Genomic DNA, 15,000 nt, shown 5'->3' on the forward strand with positions numbered 1-15,000 from the left:
TGAGAACTGAGTCAATGTTATGATGATTATGGAGAAAGAATATGAAAGGAAAATATGGAAACGAAGAAAACATGACAATCAGAGGAAAGTCATTTAAAGTTACACACAAGAACAGAAAGTACGGGAAGAATACAATAACTAAAGTCGACTAACTAAAATCATAATGAAGAAAGAGTATGCAAAGAAAATTAAGTAAAACAGTGAATTTAGGAAGAAGCGGATCCCAATAAATTGCACAGTACTGATTCAAACAGTAAAGAACAATGGTAAGAGGGAAATAATAACAGAAATTAAGTTGTTGAAGTTGCTGAGGTCACAATAATAGGAAGACAAGTATGAGAAATTGTTGAAGTTTCCGAGGTCACAATAATAGGAAGACAAGTATGAGAAGTTGTTGAAGTTGCTGAGGTCACAATAATAGGAAGACAAGTATGAGAAGTAACAGTAAATTGAGTAAAGAGTGGAGTGCTTGGTTCTTATCTCAGGCTCATGATAGCGATGGTAAATACAATCAGATGGGGAAAATATTTAGACAGTTGAGTGGACGCCAGTAATAAAGGAAAGGCTGATAAAAGTAATACATAAAGAGAATAATAGTTAATACAGTATAAATATTGACAAAAAAGTGCTAATAATAAAAATAAAAAAAGATAAAAAGATATCAAACAAAGGAGGGTAAATTAGTAAATAAGAATGAAAGAGGAAGAGAAGCGGGAAAAGATTAATCAGTACGAAGATTAAAAGAAGTAGAGAATCCGGAACCATTAAAAAGGCTGGATTCATTAATTCTTTTGGAAGAAAAAAATAAATAAAAGCAAAAAAAAAAAAAGACAACAATCATTAAATTTTACATGAACTGATATGAAAGAAATAAATAATAACGAAACCGGAAAAAAACGTAAACAAAGAAATAATTAAATACATTACAAGATAAATAAATAAACAAAAAACAAATAAATAAATAAATAAATAAATACAAAAAAATGTAAGGTTAACTAAACAAAAAGATAAAAAAAAATCTACGAAAAAAAAAAAAACCGTGAAAAAAGCGAAGCCAACAAGAACCCAAAATAGAAAACGGAGGAACCAAACAAGCTCTTAGATGGGAAACTCAAGTAACTCACGTCCAGTACTCCTCAGCGGGCGACGTGGTCTTGTTGGGAGTGAGGGCCGCCGCCGCCACCTCCAGGCTGTCCAGGACGGCGGTGGTGTTGGTGGTGTTGGAGTGGAAGAAAAAGAAGAGGAGGAGGAAGAGGAGGAAGAGGAAGGGGAGGTAGATGGAGTGATGTTAGCCCAAGTCTCCGGTACCGTCACCTGGCTGCCGATCTGAGGAATAGGTGAGGACAGGTGAGATCAAATTCATATATGTAAAGGCAGGTAGGTAGGCAGGAAGGTAGGTAGGTAGGCAGGTTGGTAGCCAGGTATTTGGATAGATAGACAGATAGATAAATAGATAGATAGATAGATACATACATAGATAGATAGACAGTTAAATAGATAGACAGATAGGTAAATAGATAGACAGATAGAAAGATAGGATATAGATAGCTAGATAGCTGGACAGACAGATAAACAGATACATAGACAGATAAGCAGACAGAAAGACAGACAGATAAATAGCTAGATAGACAAATTTAATATTACACACACACGACACAGCACGTCAAAATATCACCCACTATACAAAAAATGAGATGATAAAAAAGGTCATCAGAAAGCTAAAATTAGAGGCATAGGAGGCGAACAGAACATACACGAGTTTTCTAAGGTACCCAGAAATTTGTATAGCTCGACTCCCAAGGCTACGGAGTCCGTTATCACCGTGACGTAACACACACACACACACACACACACACACACACACACACACACACACACACACGATAACAATCCCCGTTTTTTCTCCGAGTAATGAAAGTGGAAACTATGCTTACTATGGGAGGAGGAGGAGGAGGAGGAGGAGGAGGAGGAGGAGAGGAGGAGGTATTGTTTGGATAAAAGAGGGTATGGTAGAAACGGAAGAGATAAGGTGTGGAGGAAATGGAGGGAGCCAGTGCATACCTTTCCTCCTTCTCCTTCTCCTCCTCATATGAAATGATAATGGGAATGAATTATACGAAAGAGGAGAGTAAGAAAATAAGAGGGAGGGAGGGAGGGAGGGAGGGAGGGAGAGAGAGAGAGAGAGAGAGAGAGAGAGAGAGAGAGAGAGAGAGAGAGAGAGAGAGAGAGAGAGAGAGAGAGAGAGAGATTTCATAGGTTGGTTCTCTATTGGTCAAAGTTGTGGCATCTGAATACATATTGAGTCACAGCTTATACTCTCTCTCTCTCTCTCTCTCTCTCTCTCTCTCTCTCTCTCTCTCTCTCTCTACACACGTTCCTCTCCTTTTCCTCCCCCCTATTCTTTCCTAATCCCTCTTCACTTCCATCTTCGATCTCTCCACCTCTCATCCTTCCTCCCACTTCCCCTTTCCTACTTCCCCCCGTCTTCACTTCGTCCTCCTTTACATTCCCCTCCTCCTCCTCCTCCTTCTCCTCCTCCTCCTGCTGCTGCTGTTCCTCACTCACCTCTCTGCAGTTAGGGGTGTTCCATTCGTTGCCGCAGTTCGTCCAGGGAAGGGCTGTGGTGAAGGAGGCGAAGAAGAAGCGAAGACTCCAGGCAAGAATGACGTTGTAGAAGAAGTCGACGTAGAAGGCAATGCAGACGACTTGGAACCCGACGCCTGCACCACCACCACCACCATCACCAACATCACCACCACCACCACCATCACCACCACCAAGGCAGGGACGCGGGAATAGAGAACGATAAAGGAGTTAGATTTATGGTGTTGAATATGGTGGTAGCGAGGAGGGTGTTAGAGGAAAGGACGAAGGGAAAAAGGGAGAGGTTATATTTACGATGTGGGGTATAGGGGTGGGTGGGTGGGTGGGTGAAAGGTTTAAGGGAGAGAGAAAAAAAAGTGTAAGGGTAGACTTAAATTTACGGTGTGGGAAGTGATGATAGGAGTGTTAAGACGGTGACGAAAAAGGAAGAAACAAAAAGAAAGGAGAGAGAAACAGAAAGAAGGAAAGAAACGGACAAGAAATATAGAGCGACTGACTGATTAATTAATTAGGCGGCAGCAGCATCGGGGTCATAACTAGAGGGCAAGAAAACAACAAGAAGTGGGTCAAGGAGAAAAGCCGGAAGTATAAAGCAACGTACACAAAGGATAACTGAAAAAAAAGTTCTACAAAGGAGGTGAATAGAGAGGAAAATTATCAGTAAAAGAAGCAGCGTTGAAAAAAACCAGGAGGGGACAGAAAGAGAAGGAATCTGTATGCAAGGAATAGAGAAGAAGCGAGTAAAGGAAAGTTAAAGATGCCATGTGGAAAGAGATGAAAGACGATAGGAAAAAAAAAAAAGTTGAGGAAGACGAAGAGAAAGCAGCAACATGATGAAAGAGAAGGAATACAACACCCTAACTATAGTTCCTGAAAGTTTTGAATAGTTTGACCCGGAAGTGAAACGCTTGGCCTGAAACACACGACGCTTCTGCCGATAGAAAAGTTGACGTGGCTCAGCGGATGGGACACTCGACTCGCAGTTTATGGTGCTCAGAGATCGAATCCCGTAATCTTTTTTGAATCTCTTATAAGAAAAAAATAATTTGTTTTTATAAGTGGTTTTATTATTTTATCTATCTATCTAATTATTTAAGGAAAGAAAACGAGGAGCAGATGATGATGAACAAAGATAAATATTCACTTAGTGTTCATGAGTAATTCTTTGACTCCTAAACATTTTTTATTTTTTCACCCATAATCATATACGACTTTTTAGACAATTATCCTTGAACAAGTCTCTTAAATAGTTTTTGTAGACTAAAGAAGATAAAATTAACCTCATAATCTGAGTGTGTGTGTGTGTGTGTGTGTGTGTGTGTGTGTGTGTGTGTGTGTGTGTGTGTGTGTGTGTGTGTGTGTGTGTGTGTGTGTTAGTATACGAGTGTACAATCAAACTTTTACAATTCTCTCTAATTCAACTAAGGATAGAGCAGCAAAACAATCCTAAACACCCTTAAAAAAAAAAAAAAAAAAGAAAGAAAAGAAAAAAAAGCCAAACAGAAACACGCCAGAAGACTTAGGGCAAAAATTCCAGCAGTTTCAAGAGCAAGACCTGGAAACACGCACTCAATCTCAGGAGGCTCCCATGTGGCTCCTGGAACCTTCAATTTAATATACTTGATCTGAAAACCCGAGCCACTCTTCCCAAAGACCTCTGCCTGAGTGAGGGATTTGGAGCCTCATTTCAAATCCAGGAAATCATAATATCTTCCAGAACTCCCTTGCTGGATTCAGACCCTTGACACTGAGAGGGGTCTGGAAAGCTTAGTTTTAGCACTCCTGGAGGGCTTCTCGAGTTTGTGCGTAAAGTTGTGGATGGTTAGAAGGATAAAGAAAGGTGTGGATGTGCAACAAGTGAGAGAGAGAGAGAGAGAGAGAGAGAGAGAGAGAGAGAGAGAGAGAGAGAGAGAGAGAGAGAGAGAGAGAGAGAGAGAGAGAGAGAGAGAGAGAGAGAGAGAGAGAGAGAGAGAGAGAGAGAGAGAGAGAGAGAGACTCACTGTTCACACCGATGCCTGAAACATGAAAAAAAAAATAATATGGAGTTTCAATAAATTCCCAAAAAGGAGACGCATTTCCTGGAACTGATGAAATGCAACTGCCAATACTTCCTCTCTCTCTCTCTCTCTCTCTCTCTCTCTCTCTCTCTCTCTCTCTCTCTCTCTCTCTCTCTCTCTCTCTCTCTCTCTCTGCATTCTACTCCCCCTATTTTTTCTTTCATTCTGTCGTATAATTCCATCTCCCCCTTCCCTCTCCCCCCCTCTCAGCATAAAGTGATTCCCCGTCATGTTATTCTTTCATTTCCCAAGGGGAGAAGCGCCCCCTCCCCCCTCCCCTCCCCTCCCATTCCATTTCCTCCTCTCCTCTTCCTCCTCCTCCTCCCTCAGCCTCTTCCCCCTCCCATCCTATACTACCCTAACACCTAATTTGAATACACTCACACACACACACACACACACACACACACACACACACACACACACACACACACACACACACACACACACACACATGAATAGAGAGAGAGGGAAAAAAGACAGGATTTAGATGAGGGTAAATCAGAAATTGAAAGGTTCGTATAGGAAAACTATCAAAACATTCATTTTTCTCCGTGTGTGTGTGTGTGTGTGTGTGTGTGTGTGTGTGTGTGTGTGTGTGTGTGTGTGTGTGTGTGTGTGTGTGTGTGTGTGTGTGTGTGTGTGTGTGTGTGTGTGTGTGTGTGTGTGTGTGTGTGTGTGTGTGTGTGTGTGTGTGTGTGTGTGTGTGTGTGTGTGTGTGTGTGTGTGTGTGTGTGTGTGTGTGTGTGTGTGTGTGTGTGTATGTGTTAGGGTGAAACTGACGGTAAACTTAAAATAAAATAAATAAAATAAATAAATAAAAAAATGAATAAATAAATAAATAAATAAAAATGTGCTTAACAAGAAAAGTAAAAGCTAATACTAATAAAAGACCTGCCACGTTTAGGCCTACTAAATTATTGCAGCTTCCCTCTTATTTTCTTATACTGTCATGTAATAAAACAGAAAAAAATAAATAAATAAATAGAAGTGAATACAAGGATTACCAAATTTAAGAGTACTGATTTTCGCAGCTTCCCTTATTTTTATTATTATTATTTTAGGTTCTTGTGATAAAAAAAAAGACAAAGAAAGAGTAAATACAAAAATTGACAAGTGTAGGCATACTGACGTTTTTTGTGTAATACAGAAGGAAGAGGCAAAGAAGAAAGAGAAGGAAGTAAGGAAGAGACAGAGGAAGGAAAGAGACAGACACGTAACTACCTTTTGAAGAGAAACCAGCTAATGATCTGTGGCTTTTGAAAACAGTGGTGGTGAAAGAGAGAGACAAACAAGTAAAGACGAGGCAAAGGAGAGAGATACAGCCACGTACTTACCCTTGAAGAGAGGCACCAGTCGGCCCCAGCAGGTAATGGCGCCCTTGCGATTGTACTGGCCAAGGGCGAGCTCCATGAAGAAGAGAGGGATGCCGCCGAGCACCAGCATCACGCAGTACGGCACGAGGAAGGCGCCTGCAGGAGGGAATCAGGTCAAGGGAATCAGGTCTTTATTCTCAAAAATTTCTATCCGCAGCTCCACTATTTTATAAGGGCTGTAGTTGAAGTGACACGGGTTTTTAAGGGCGTTTTTATGGTTCCAGTGACCGATTGACAAGGTTTTTATATTATTAACAGGAGAAATAATATCGAAAACCTGGCTAGTCATCTCCGTGGTCTCTGAAAATAGTTGTGGGTGAAAAGTAGTGTTTTTGAGTGTTGGCTTTGGTGTTAGGCGTGGCGCTGTGACTGTGACGTTGTTGTTGTCAATAATGGTGGTGGTTGTGGTGGTGATCAGCATTCTTAACTTCATTTATTTATTTTTTTTTTCTTCTTGTTCAATTTTACTTTCTTCCAGATTATCTCTATCTTCACTTTCTATTTTCTCCGTCCGTCAGTATTTCACGCTACATCCTACATCTCCAGTTACCTCATTTCATTTACAATCCGCATTCTCCTCCTCCTCCTCATCATCATCATCCACCTTTCCTCTTCCTCTTCTCATTTTCTCCCTCCCTCCTCCTTAATCATCACTATTCACATCTCTAAGGCATTTTAATTCTGTATATTAATATTACACGAGAGGACAGGAAGGAGGACAATGCCATGAACAAGACTCCCTGATAAGCGCCAGGACGAGGAAGCGGAAGCGAAAAGTAAGAAATAAAAGTATGTAATCATGAGAGTCTTTTGTCTTACTGTCTTGCTTCTTCTTCTTCCTCAATCACTCAAGTCCTCCCTCACTTATCCTCCTTCGTTTTCTGTCCGTCTTGTCTGTGTTTCGGTATGTCTGTCTGTCTGTCTGTTTTGCGTTCCTTTATTATGTTCTCCTCCCTTTTACCTTTTGGCTCAATTTTTATTTTTTTTATTTTGTATTAATTGGTTATTCTTTATTTGTGAAGAAAAGCATATTATGTCTGTCATTCTTTAGTAAAAATCATGTATATTCTTTGTATATATTTGTCAGTCTTTTTATATAATTTTATGTTTTATTTTGTATTATTGTTTCATACTGTATATCATCTTGCTTTATTCTTTAGTATAGTATATTTGGTTTGTCTTAGTTTTTTTTTCTTTTCTTCCATGTATGTTGTATTATAATTTATTTTGTAATCATAATTAACTTTCCCTAAACAGCTTTTGCTTCTGAAAGGCTAACATATGCTAATACTAGTGATGAATAAAAGTTTCAAATGCTTCAAATGTCTCTCTATATGTGTCAGTATGTCTACTCCAATCTTCATTTCCTCTAATCTCTCTTATACTCATTCTATCTTTCGGTGTCTGTGTGTCTGTTTCTGCCTCCCCTTCCTTCAAGCCCCATATCTAGATGTCTATTTGTCTCCATCTCTGCCTGTCTCTTTCTCTCTGTCTATTTGCAAGATGAGTCAGAAACTGTGTGTGGTTCCCTCTGTCTATCTATCTATCTATCTCTCTTTTTATCACGAACACCCTACCACACAACCCAGACGGCCATACATACAAGATTCTCACAAGCTCCTCCTCTCCTCGCCACCCTCTCCAGGTCAGTGAAGGCACGCGGGCTCCTAGGCACTATAATTATCTGCTGTAATCTCCATTATACCTGCACACCCCCACCTGACCTGTATTGGGCCTTGTACATGAAGCTTCCTCCTCCTCTGTTGTTTCTAAGGAGAGTGATGAGAGAGGGAAGAAAGGAAGGAACAGTGGTGGTAGTGGTGGTGGTGGTAGAAGCAGTAGTAGTGGTAGTGGTAGTAGTAGTGGTAGTAGTAGTAGTAGTAGTAGTAGTAGTAGTAGTAGTAGTAGTAGTAGTAGTGGTAGTAGTAGTAGTAGTAGTAGTAATAGTAGTAGTAGTAGTAGTAGTAGTAGTAGTAGTAGTAGTAGTAGTAGTAGTAGTAGTAGTAGTAGTAGTAGTAGTAGTAGTAGTAGTAGTAGTACTAGTAGTAGTAATAGTAGTAGTAGTAGTAGTAGTAGTAGTAGTAGTAGTAGTAGTAGTAGTAGTAGTAGTAGTAGTAGTAGTAATGGTACTAGAAGTAGTAGTAGTAGTAGTAGTAGTAGTAGTAGTAGTAGTAGTAGTAGTAGTAGTAATGGTACTAGAAGTAGTAGTAGTAGTAGTAGTAGTAGTAATGGTACTAGAAGTAGTAGTAGTAGTAGTAGTAGTAGTAGTAGTAGTAGTAGTAGTAGTAGTAGTAGTAGTAGTAGTAGTAGTAGTAGTAGTAGAGAGAGAGAGAGAGAGAGAGAGAGAGAGAGAGAGAGAGAGAGAGAGAGAGAGAGAGAGAGAGAGTGTGTGTGTGTGTGTGTGTGTGTGTGTGTGTGTGTGTGTGTGTGTGTGTGTGTGTGTGTGTGTGTGTGTGTGTGTGTGTGTGTGTGTGTGTGTGTGTGTGTGTGTGTGTGTGTGTGTGTGTGTGTGTGTGTGTGTGTGTGTGTGTGTGTGTGTGTGTGTGTGTGTGTGTGTGTGTGTGTGTGTGTGTGTGTGTGTGTGTGTGTGTGTGTGTGTGTGTGTGTGTGTGTGTGTGTGTGTGTTAGGCGAGACATTGTGGACGCCCTAAAAGTTTGTAACCCTTTCATGGCCTCCTCCTCCTCCTCCTCCTCCTCCTCCTCCTCCCCAACATTGCATCTCCTCTCCCATCCCCCTCTGCCCTCCATCCCCGCTACGACGCATCATCAAGGGCGCGATTACCCATTGAAAGAGAGAGAGAGAGAGAGAGAGAGAGAGAGAGAGAGAGAGAGAGAGAGAGAGAGAGAGAGAGAGAGAGAGAACCACAACGCGTAGTTCTCAGGGATAAAAAATGCTCCTGATGATGATGTTGATATGCTCGATTGTTCCCTTGTGTGTGTGTGTGTGTGTGTGTGTGTGTGTGTGTGTGTGTGTGTGTGTGTGTGTGTGTGTGTGTGTGTGTGTGTGTGTGTGAATGTAGGGCAAGTTTACTTTACTACATGGCTTCTGTCTCTCTCTCTCTCTCTCTCTCTCTCTCTCTCTCTCTCTCTCTCTCTCTCTCTCTCTCTCTCTCTCTCTCTCTCTCTCTCTCTCTCACACACACACACACACACACACACACACACACACACCACAGGCAAACCAAGACTCACTTTCCCCCACTATTACTCACCTTCAACTCTCCATAACCCATTATTTTCCCCTCACGCACTTTCCTTTTTGAGACTCTCACCTATCTTATATTTTTTTCTCTATAACTTAAATTTTTTCCCCTTAAATATTTTCATTTTTTTTCACTTTTTAAATTATTTTCTTCGCCTTTACTTTTCGTGCTCCTTGATTACTCAACTTACATTTTTCGCCTCTACTGAACTCTTTTCGCTTTACTACTCCTCCTCCTCCTCCTTCTCCTTCTTCTCCTCCTCCTCCCTCATTACTCTTCTTCGCATTTGCCTCACAACATTCCGTCCAGCTTCACTTCTAACTCTTTCTTCTCTCCATCCCTCCCTCCCTCCCGCCCGCCCTTCCTCCCTCCCTCCCTCCCTCCCGCCCGCCCTTCCTCCCTCCCTCCCTCCCAGCCGCCGGCCGCTAACACTCCCCACTCACACTGGAGATGGCAGACGGGAGAAAATTATTTAAAACTCCCGGCGACACCACCCATTGTGGTAAGCGGGAGGGAGAGGAGAGGGAACCGTGGCCAAAATAATGGTCTGAGTTGGCCAAGACACTAAGTCGGACCCTTAACAATGGCCAAGGAGGGAGAGGGAGGCATGGAGGGAGAGGTGGGAGAGGGACGTACGTACAGACATGCAGACAGAAAGACAGGCAAGAAGGAAGCAGCGGTGTCTGTCCTTTTCTCTGTCCAGTAAATGTGGATCTTACAAGTACAGGTGGAATTGCAAGAGTGAGAAGGTACGAGGTGGGTGGACGGGGTATGTGATGTGGTAATGTGGAAGGAGAAGAGTGGAGGAGAGAGAGGAAACAATGGATGCTGCGGGAAGAAAGAGCAGAGATAGAGAGGGAGGATAATGTTTGGGGATAAAGAATACTGGGAAATGGAAAGGGGAGTCGAGAAATGAATGAAAAGGGTGAAGAAGGAAGATGATGGATGGAAGGGTGAAAAGAAGAGATGCTGGGAAATGGAAAGGAGAAAAGTGGATAAAAAAAGTGTAGATAAGGAAGGAAAGAATGAGTAGAAACAAGGAATACTAGGAAATAGAAAGGAGAGGAAAGGACTGGATGAAAGCATGATTAAGTAAAGAATGGATAGATACAACGAATGCTAGGGAGAAGAAAGAAAAGGAAGAGGAAACTGATGAAAAAGGAAGAACAAAAGAGGAGAGACGGTGAATGGCGACAGACGATGAGAAAACTTGAAAAGGGAAGAAGAGAAAGAGAAAAGGAAGAGAGAACTACTGAAGACAGGGAGAGGAAATGGATGAAGAGAGAAGGAAAACATAAGGGAGAAAATAAACGTATGAAAAGGAAGGGAAAAAAAGAAAGAATTAATGTGATTTGTGGATAATTAAAAAAAAAAAAGAGATCAGAGGAAAAGATAAAATAAAGAATACATAAGAGAAATAAATACGAGAGAGAGAGAGAGAGAGAGAGAGAGAGAGAGAGAGAGAGAGAGAGAGAGAGAGAGAGAGAGAGAGAGAGAGAGAGAGAGAGAGAGAGAGAGAGAGAGAGAGAGAGAGAGAGAGTATGAACAAGTAAGAGGAAGAAAAAGAGAACATGAGGAATACAAAAGGAAAAGAGACATGGGAGAGGAAAGAAGAGGAAGGGAAGGGAAGAAGATAAAAGAGATAAAAAGATAAACTCGATGAATTATGAAAAAAAAATGAAGACTAAAGAGAGGAACGAAAAAGGAGACAAGAGGAATGTAGAAGGGAAACACACAAGGGAGAAGAAAGGAAAAGGGAGAAGGAAGGGAGGAGAAAATAGAGGAGGTAAACAGACATACTAGATTAATTATGGAAAGGGAAGAAAATAAAAGAGGAATGTAAAAGGGAAACAGACAAGGAAGAGGAAAGAGACATAGGAGAGAAAAGAAGAAGGAAGAGGAAAAGGAGGGGAAAGCATAGGAGGTAAACAGACACACTCAGTTAATTATGGAAAGAAAAGGAAAGAAGAAGAGAAGAGAGAAGAAAGAAAAAAAGGAGAGGGAAAGAAAAAGGAAGGGAGAAGGAAGAGTAAAGGAAGTAAACAGATACACTCAGTTAATCATGGAAAGGGAAAGAAGGAAGAAGAGAGGAATGTATAAAGGAAACAGATAAGGGAGAGGAAAGAAGAAGGGAGAGAGAGGGAAGGAGAAGGAAAAGGAGACAAACAGACACACTCGAGTAATTAGCACGTGTCTCTATCATCCCTTCATGGCGGGATAATAATGGTCGTTACGCACCAACAAAATACCTTCCAATTGACTATTAATTTTGTAGGTAATTTCACTGTTGACTTATTCCCTCATCGAATAGTTCATTTATTACCTTGATTCTTTTTTTTTTCTTTTCGTGGATCAAGTTTTCTTTTTTCATTATCATTTTCTTGTGGTTTGCTACCCTCTCTCTCTCTCTCTCTCTCTCTCTCTCTCTCTCTCTCTCTCTCTCTCTCTCTCTCTCTCTCTCTCTCTCTTCTTTTCCTTTTTCATTTTAATTTTATGGTTATTTTTTTCTTTAATATTTTTTGAAGGTTTATGAAGTCGACTTCTTAACCAAAAAATGTCTTATTGTTTGAATTTTTCTTTCATAATATCATAATTCAGGGCAATTTTCTTCATTACCTGCTTTGTTTGTAATTTCCTTGGTGTGTGTGTGTGTGTGTGTGTGTGTGTGTGTGTGTGTGTGTGTGTGTGTGTGTGTGTGTGTGTGTGTGTGTGTGTGTGTGTGTGTGTGTGTGTGTGTGTGTGTGTGTGTGTGTGTGTGTGTGTGTGTGTGTGTTGGAGGAAAGAGGGAAATGGGGATAAATGGGGGAATGGAGAGCAAAGGAAGAACTAATGAGGAAACTCTGACCTGAGGAGGAAGGAAAGGGAAAGAGAGACACGAGTGGCTGAGGAAAGAGAAGAAAAGCGAGGACGAGAAAAGAAAAAAGTCAAGAGAAAGAGAGAAAAGAAACAAAAGGCAAGGAGGAGGGAGACTTTACTCAACAAAAGGCCAAGAAGTTTTGAAAGTTTCTCGTCATGTGAGTCTTCAAAATCTACTCATCATTTATTTAACGTATCAGCTCCGCAACGTAACTCTGACCAACAAATGACTCGACAGGAAAACACTTAGCCTTGATACCTTATTTATCTCATTAGGAAACAACTGGGCAAGTACTGAGGATTAGAATAAAAAACAAAAATTCTAGACAAGTTTAAGACTCATATGGTTTCACTTTTGCCGTTCCAGAAGTGTGGGAAATGGAACAAAGCAGAAGAGAATAGGAATGAAGGCTAAGGTAGTGAGAGGAGGAGGCAGGGAAGGGGGAAATGGAGAAAGTAGGATGGAGGAGTAAGCAAGAGTGACAGACAGTGAATGGAGTGGAATGAGAGGGCAAAATGAGAAGGGGCGGTGCATGGGAAAGTACAATAGATAGACTGTGATTGGGATGAGTGGGAAGTGGAATAGAGCCAGGAGGGAGGGAACAGCGTAAGGGAGAGATGGGAAGGATATGTGACGTTGGGTATGGATGGATGAAGTTTGGATCAGTGTGAGCAGGAGCCATAGGACAGACTTAGCCAGCCAGCACCACTCCACTCACTGACCCATTATTTTTCCGCATGCTTTCCTTTGTTTTCTCTCTATCTTAAAAACTGTCACACATCAGGGTAGGAGGATGTTTGTGTTCAGACAGGAGAATGTGTGAGGCGGTGGAGCAGATGACGTCATGATATAACCCGCGCTGACCTCACGTGCTGGCTGGCTGACCCGTCTGTCGTATGAATCTTGGGTATGAGGTGGTGTGTGACAGTAAATGAAGCATGAGGAACAGTATTCTATCCTGACCAGTTTCACTACAGTCTTCTGGAAATTACCACAGTTTTCAAGATAGTTTTTCATGTTTCTGGCGATAATTTAACAAGTATCCTGCATCACCAATGGGAAACACACACACACACACACACACACACACACACACACACACACACACACACACACACACACATAAAGAAGCCGAGTACTCATTTTTGTGGCCTATAAAAATAACCTTGAGAGAACAAAGATTCATACGAACCGAATTGCGAAAAAACTCTGAGATGAGATAGACAGAGGGATGCTGCGTTCTTGTAGTCAATATCCATCTGTCCATCTTTATCTACTAGAACGAGAGGATATGTTGAGGGTAGAGAAAAAGGCGCGGATAGGCAGAGGGGCACGGGTGAGCTAGGAGATGAGGGCAGGGAGGGCAGGGTGGGGAGGGGTGGGAGGATCAAGGGGAAGGGGGAGTGCGGGTCATCATCAGACCTCGCGTGCTCTCTAAGCTCTGCAAAGAAGCTCCCGCCCACTGAGCTTAAGCAGGCCTCACGAGAATGTGACGTCACTCTTGTTATTACTAGACCCCCGCCCCGCCCCTCCCCGCCCCGCTCTGTCCCGCTCCGCCCCGCCCCGTCCTGTCCTTCCCAACCCTGCCACGCCTCATCACTTTACGAGTATATTCCACGATTCTGTATATATGATCCTCTCTCTCTCTCTCTCTCTCTCTCTCTCTCTCTCTCTCTCTCTCTCTCTCTCTCTCTCTCTCTCTCTCTCTCTCTTTCGTCCCCCATCCCGCCCAATCCCGTCGTGGTTCATCACTGTATATTCGACGATTCTTTCTTTTGTCTCTCTCTTTTTCCTTGACTTTTTTTCTAACCCACACTGTCAATTACCTTCGCTCGCCTCGCCCCCTCCAGGTTTCCTCCGTTGCTTTACCGCCAACCTACCTTCTTTTCTGCCTTCCCCAGCACTTCAATCTCACCCGCGCATGTTTTTTTTTTTTTTTTTACCTTCTTCCGCCCTGCTATGCCTGTCCTCGCCGTGCCTTGTTCTATTGCCCATTCAGTCTCTGCCCCGTGTTTCGTTCCCATCCATCTCGCAAGAACCAGCCCCGTAAAATCAAGGGTCTATATTTCTCTGTCGATTTTCAGCTTTATTTCGTTCGAGCTTCACTTCCATGTTCTGATTTCCAGCCACTCATATTTCATTCCCTAATACTCCTTTTAATCCAGTCCTTCTACTCTCTCTCTCTCTCTCTCTCTCTCTCTCTCTCTCTCTCTCTCTCTCTCTACCAACTCCAATCCAGGGTCACCTCACAATCCTAGCCATCCACAATTCTCTTCCCCCATCACCTAATCCACCAGTTTCCCTCTAATCTTGCCCAAAGGATACCAAGGACTCTAACCCTACGCACTTCTCGATACAGGACAGCCCAAGTGCTCTCCTTCCGTCACGCCCTTCGCACATTATCGCATCCTACTCTACTTCCTTCCATATGATTTTCCGTCCTTCTCTCTCCTTATCACTCTTCTTCCTGCTTCTCTGTCTTCCCACTCCTTTTCCCTTCCTTCTCTCTCCTCCCACTCCTTTTCTTCCTTCCTTCTCTCTCCTACTGCTGCTCTTATTACTTCCTTTTCGCCTTCTACTCCTCCTCCTCCTCCTCCTCCTCCTTCCCTTTCCTACCATTCTTCCTATTCCTGTCTTCTCTCTCCTACCACTCCTCTCCTCCCTTTCTCTTCTACCACTCCTCCTTTTCTTCCTTTTTCTCTTCCACCCCTTCTTCTATTCCTTCCTTCATTCTTTCACCTATCACTTCTTTTCTTCCTTCCTTCTCTCTCTCCTACTCCTACTTTTCTTTCTTTTTCTTTTCTACCGTCTCTCTTTTGCCATTCTTTTCCTTCCCTTCCTCCTCTTTACCACTCCTCTTCCTCCTTCCGTCTCTCCTACTCCTACTCCTCCTCCCCCTTCGT

At 42.3% G+C, this 15,000-nt stretch overlaps 1 protein-coding gene across 1 annotated transcript in view; it reads right to left on the bottom strand.

The window, feature by feature from the left end:
• LOC135106492 (sodium-dependent dopamine transporter-like) overlaps window positions 1-15,000 on the bottom strand; it is a 45,020-nt gene that overhangs the window by 25,113 nt on the left and 4,907 nt on the right. The window contains exons 2-4 of the mRNA XM_064015540.1: window positions 5,999-6,133; window positions 2,571-2,720; window positions 1,125-1,230 (exon numbers count right to left, since the gene is read on the bottom strand). Of these exons, the coding sequence (XP_063871610.1) occupies window positions 1,125-1,230; window positions 2,571-2,720; window positions 5,999-6,133 (391 nt within the window). The remainder of the gene's footprint in view (window positions 1-1,124; window positions 1,231-2,570; window positions 2,721-5,998; window positions 6,134-15,000) is intronic.

The sequence above is a fragment of the Scylla paramamosain genome, chromosome 13 (genome assembly GCF_035594125.1).
Source record: "Scylla paramamosain isolate STU-SP2022 chromosome 13, ASM3559412v1, whole genome shotgun sequence".
Classification (NCBI taxonomy): domain Eukaryota; kingdom Metazoa; phylum Arthropoda; class Malacostraca; order Decapoda; family Portunidae; genus Scylla; species Scylla paramamosain.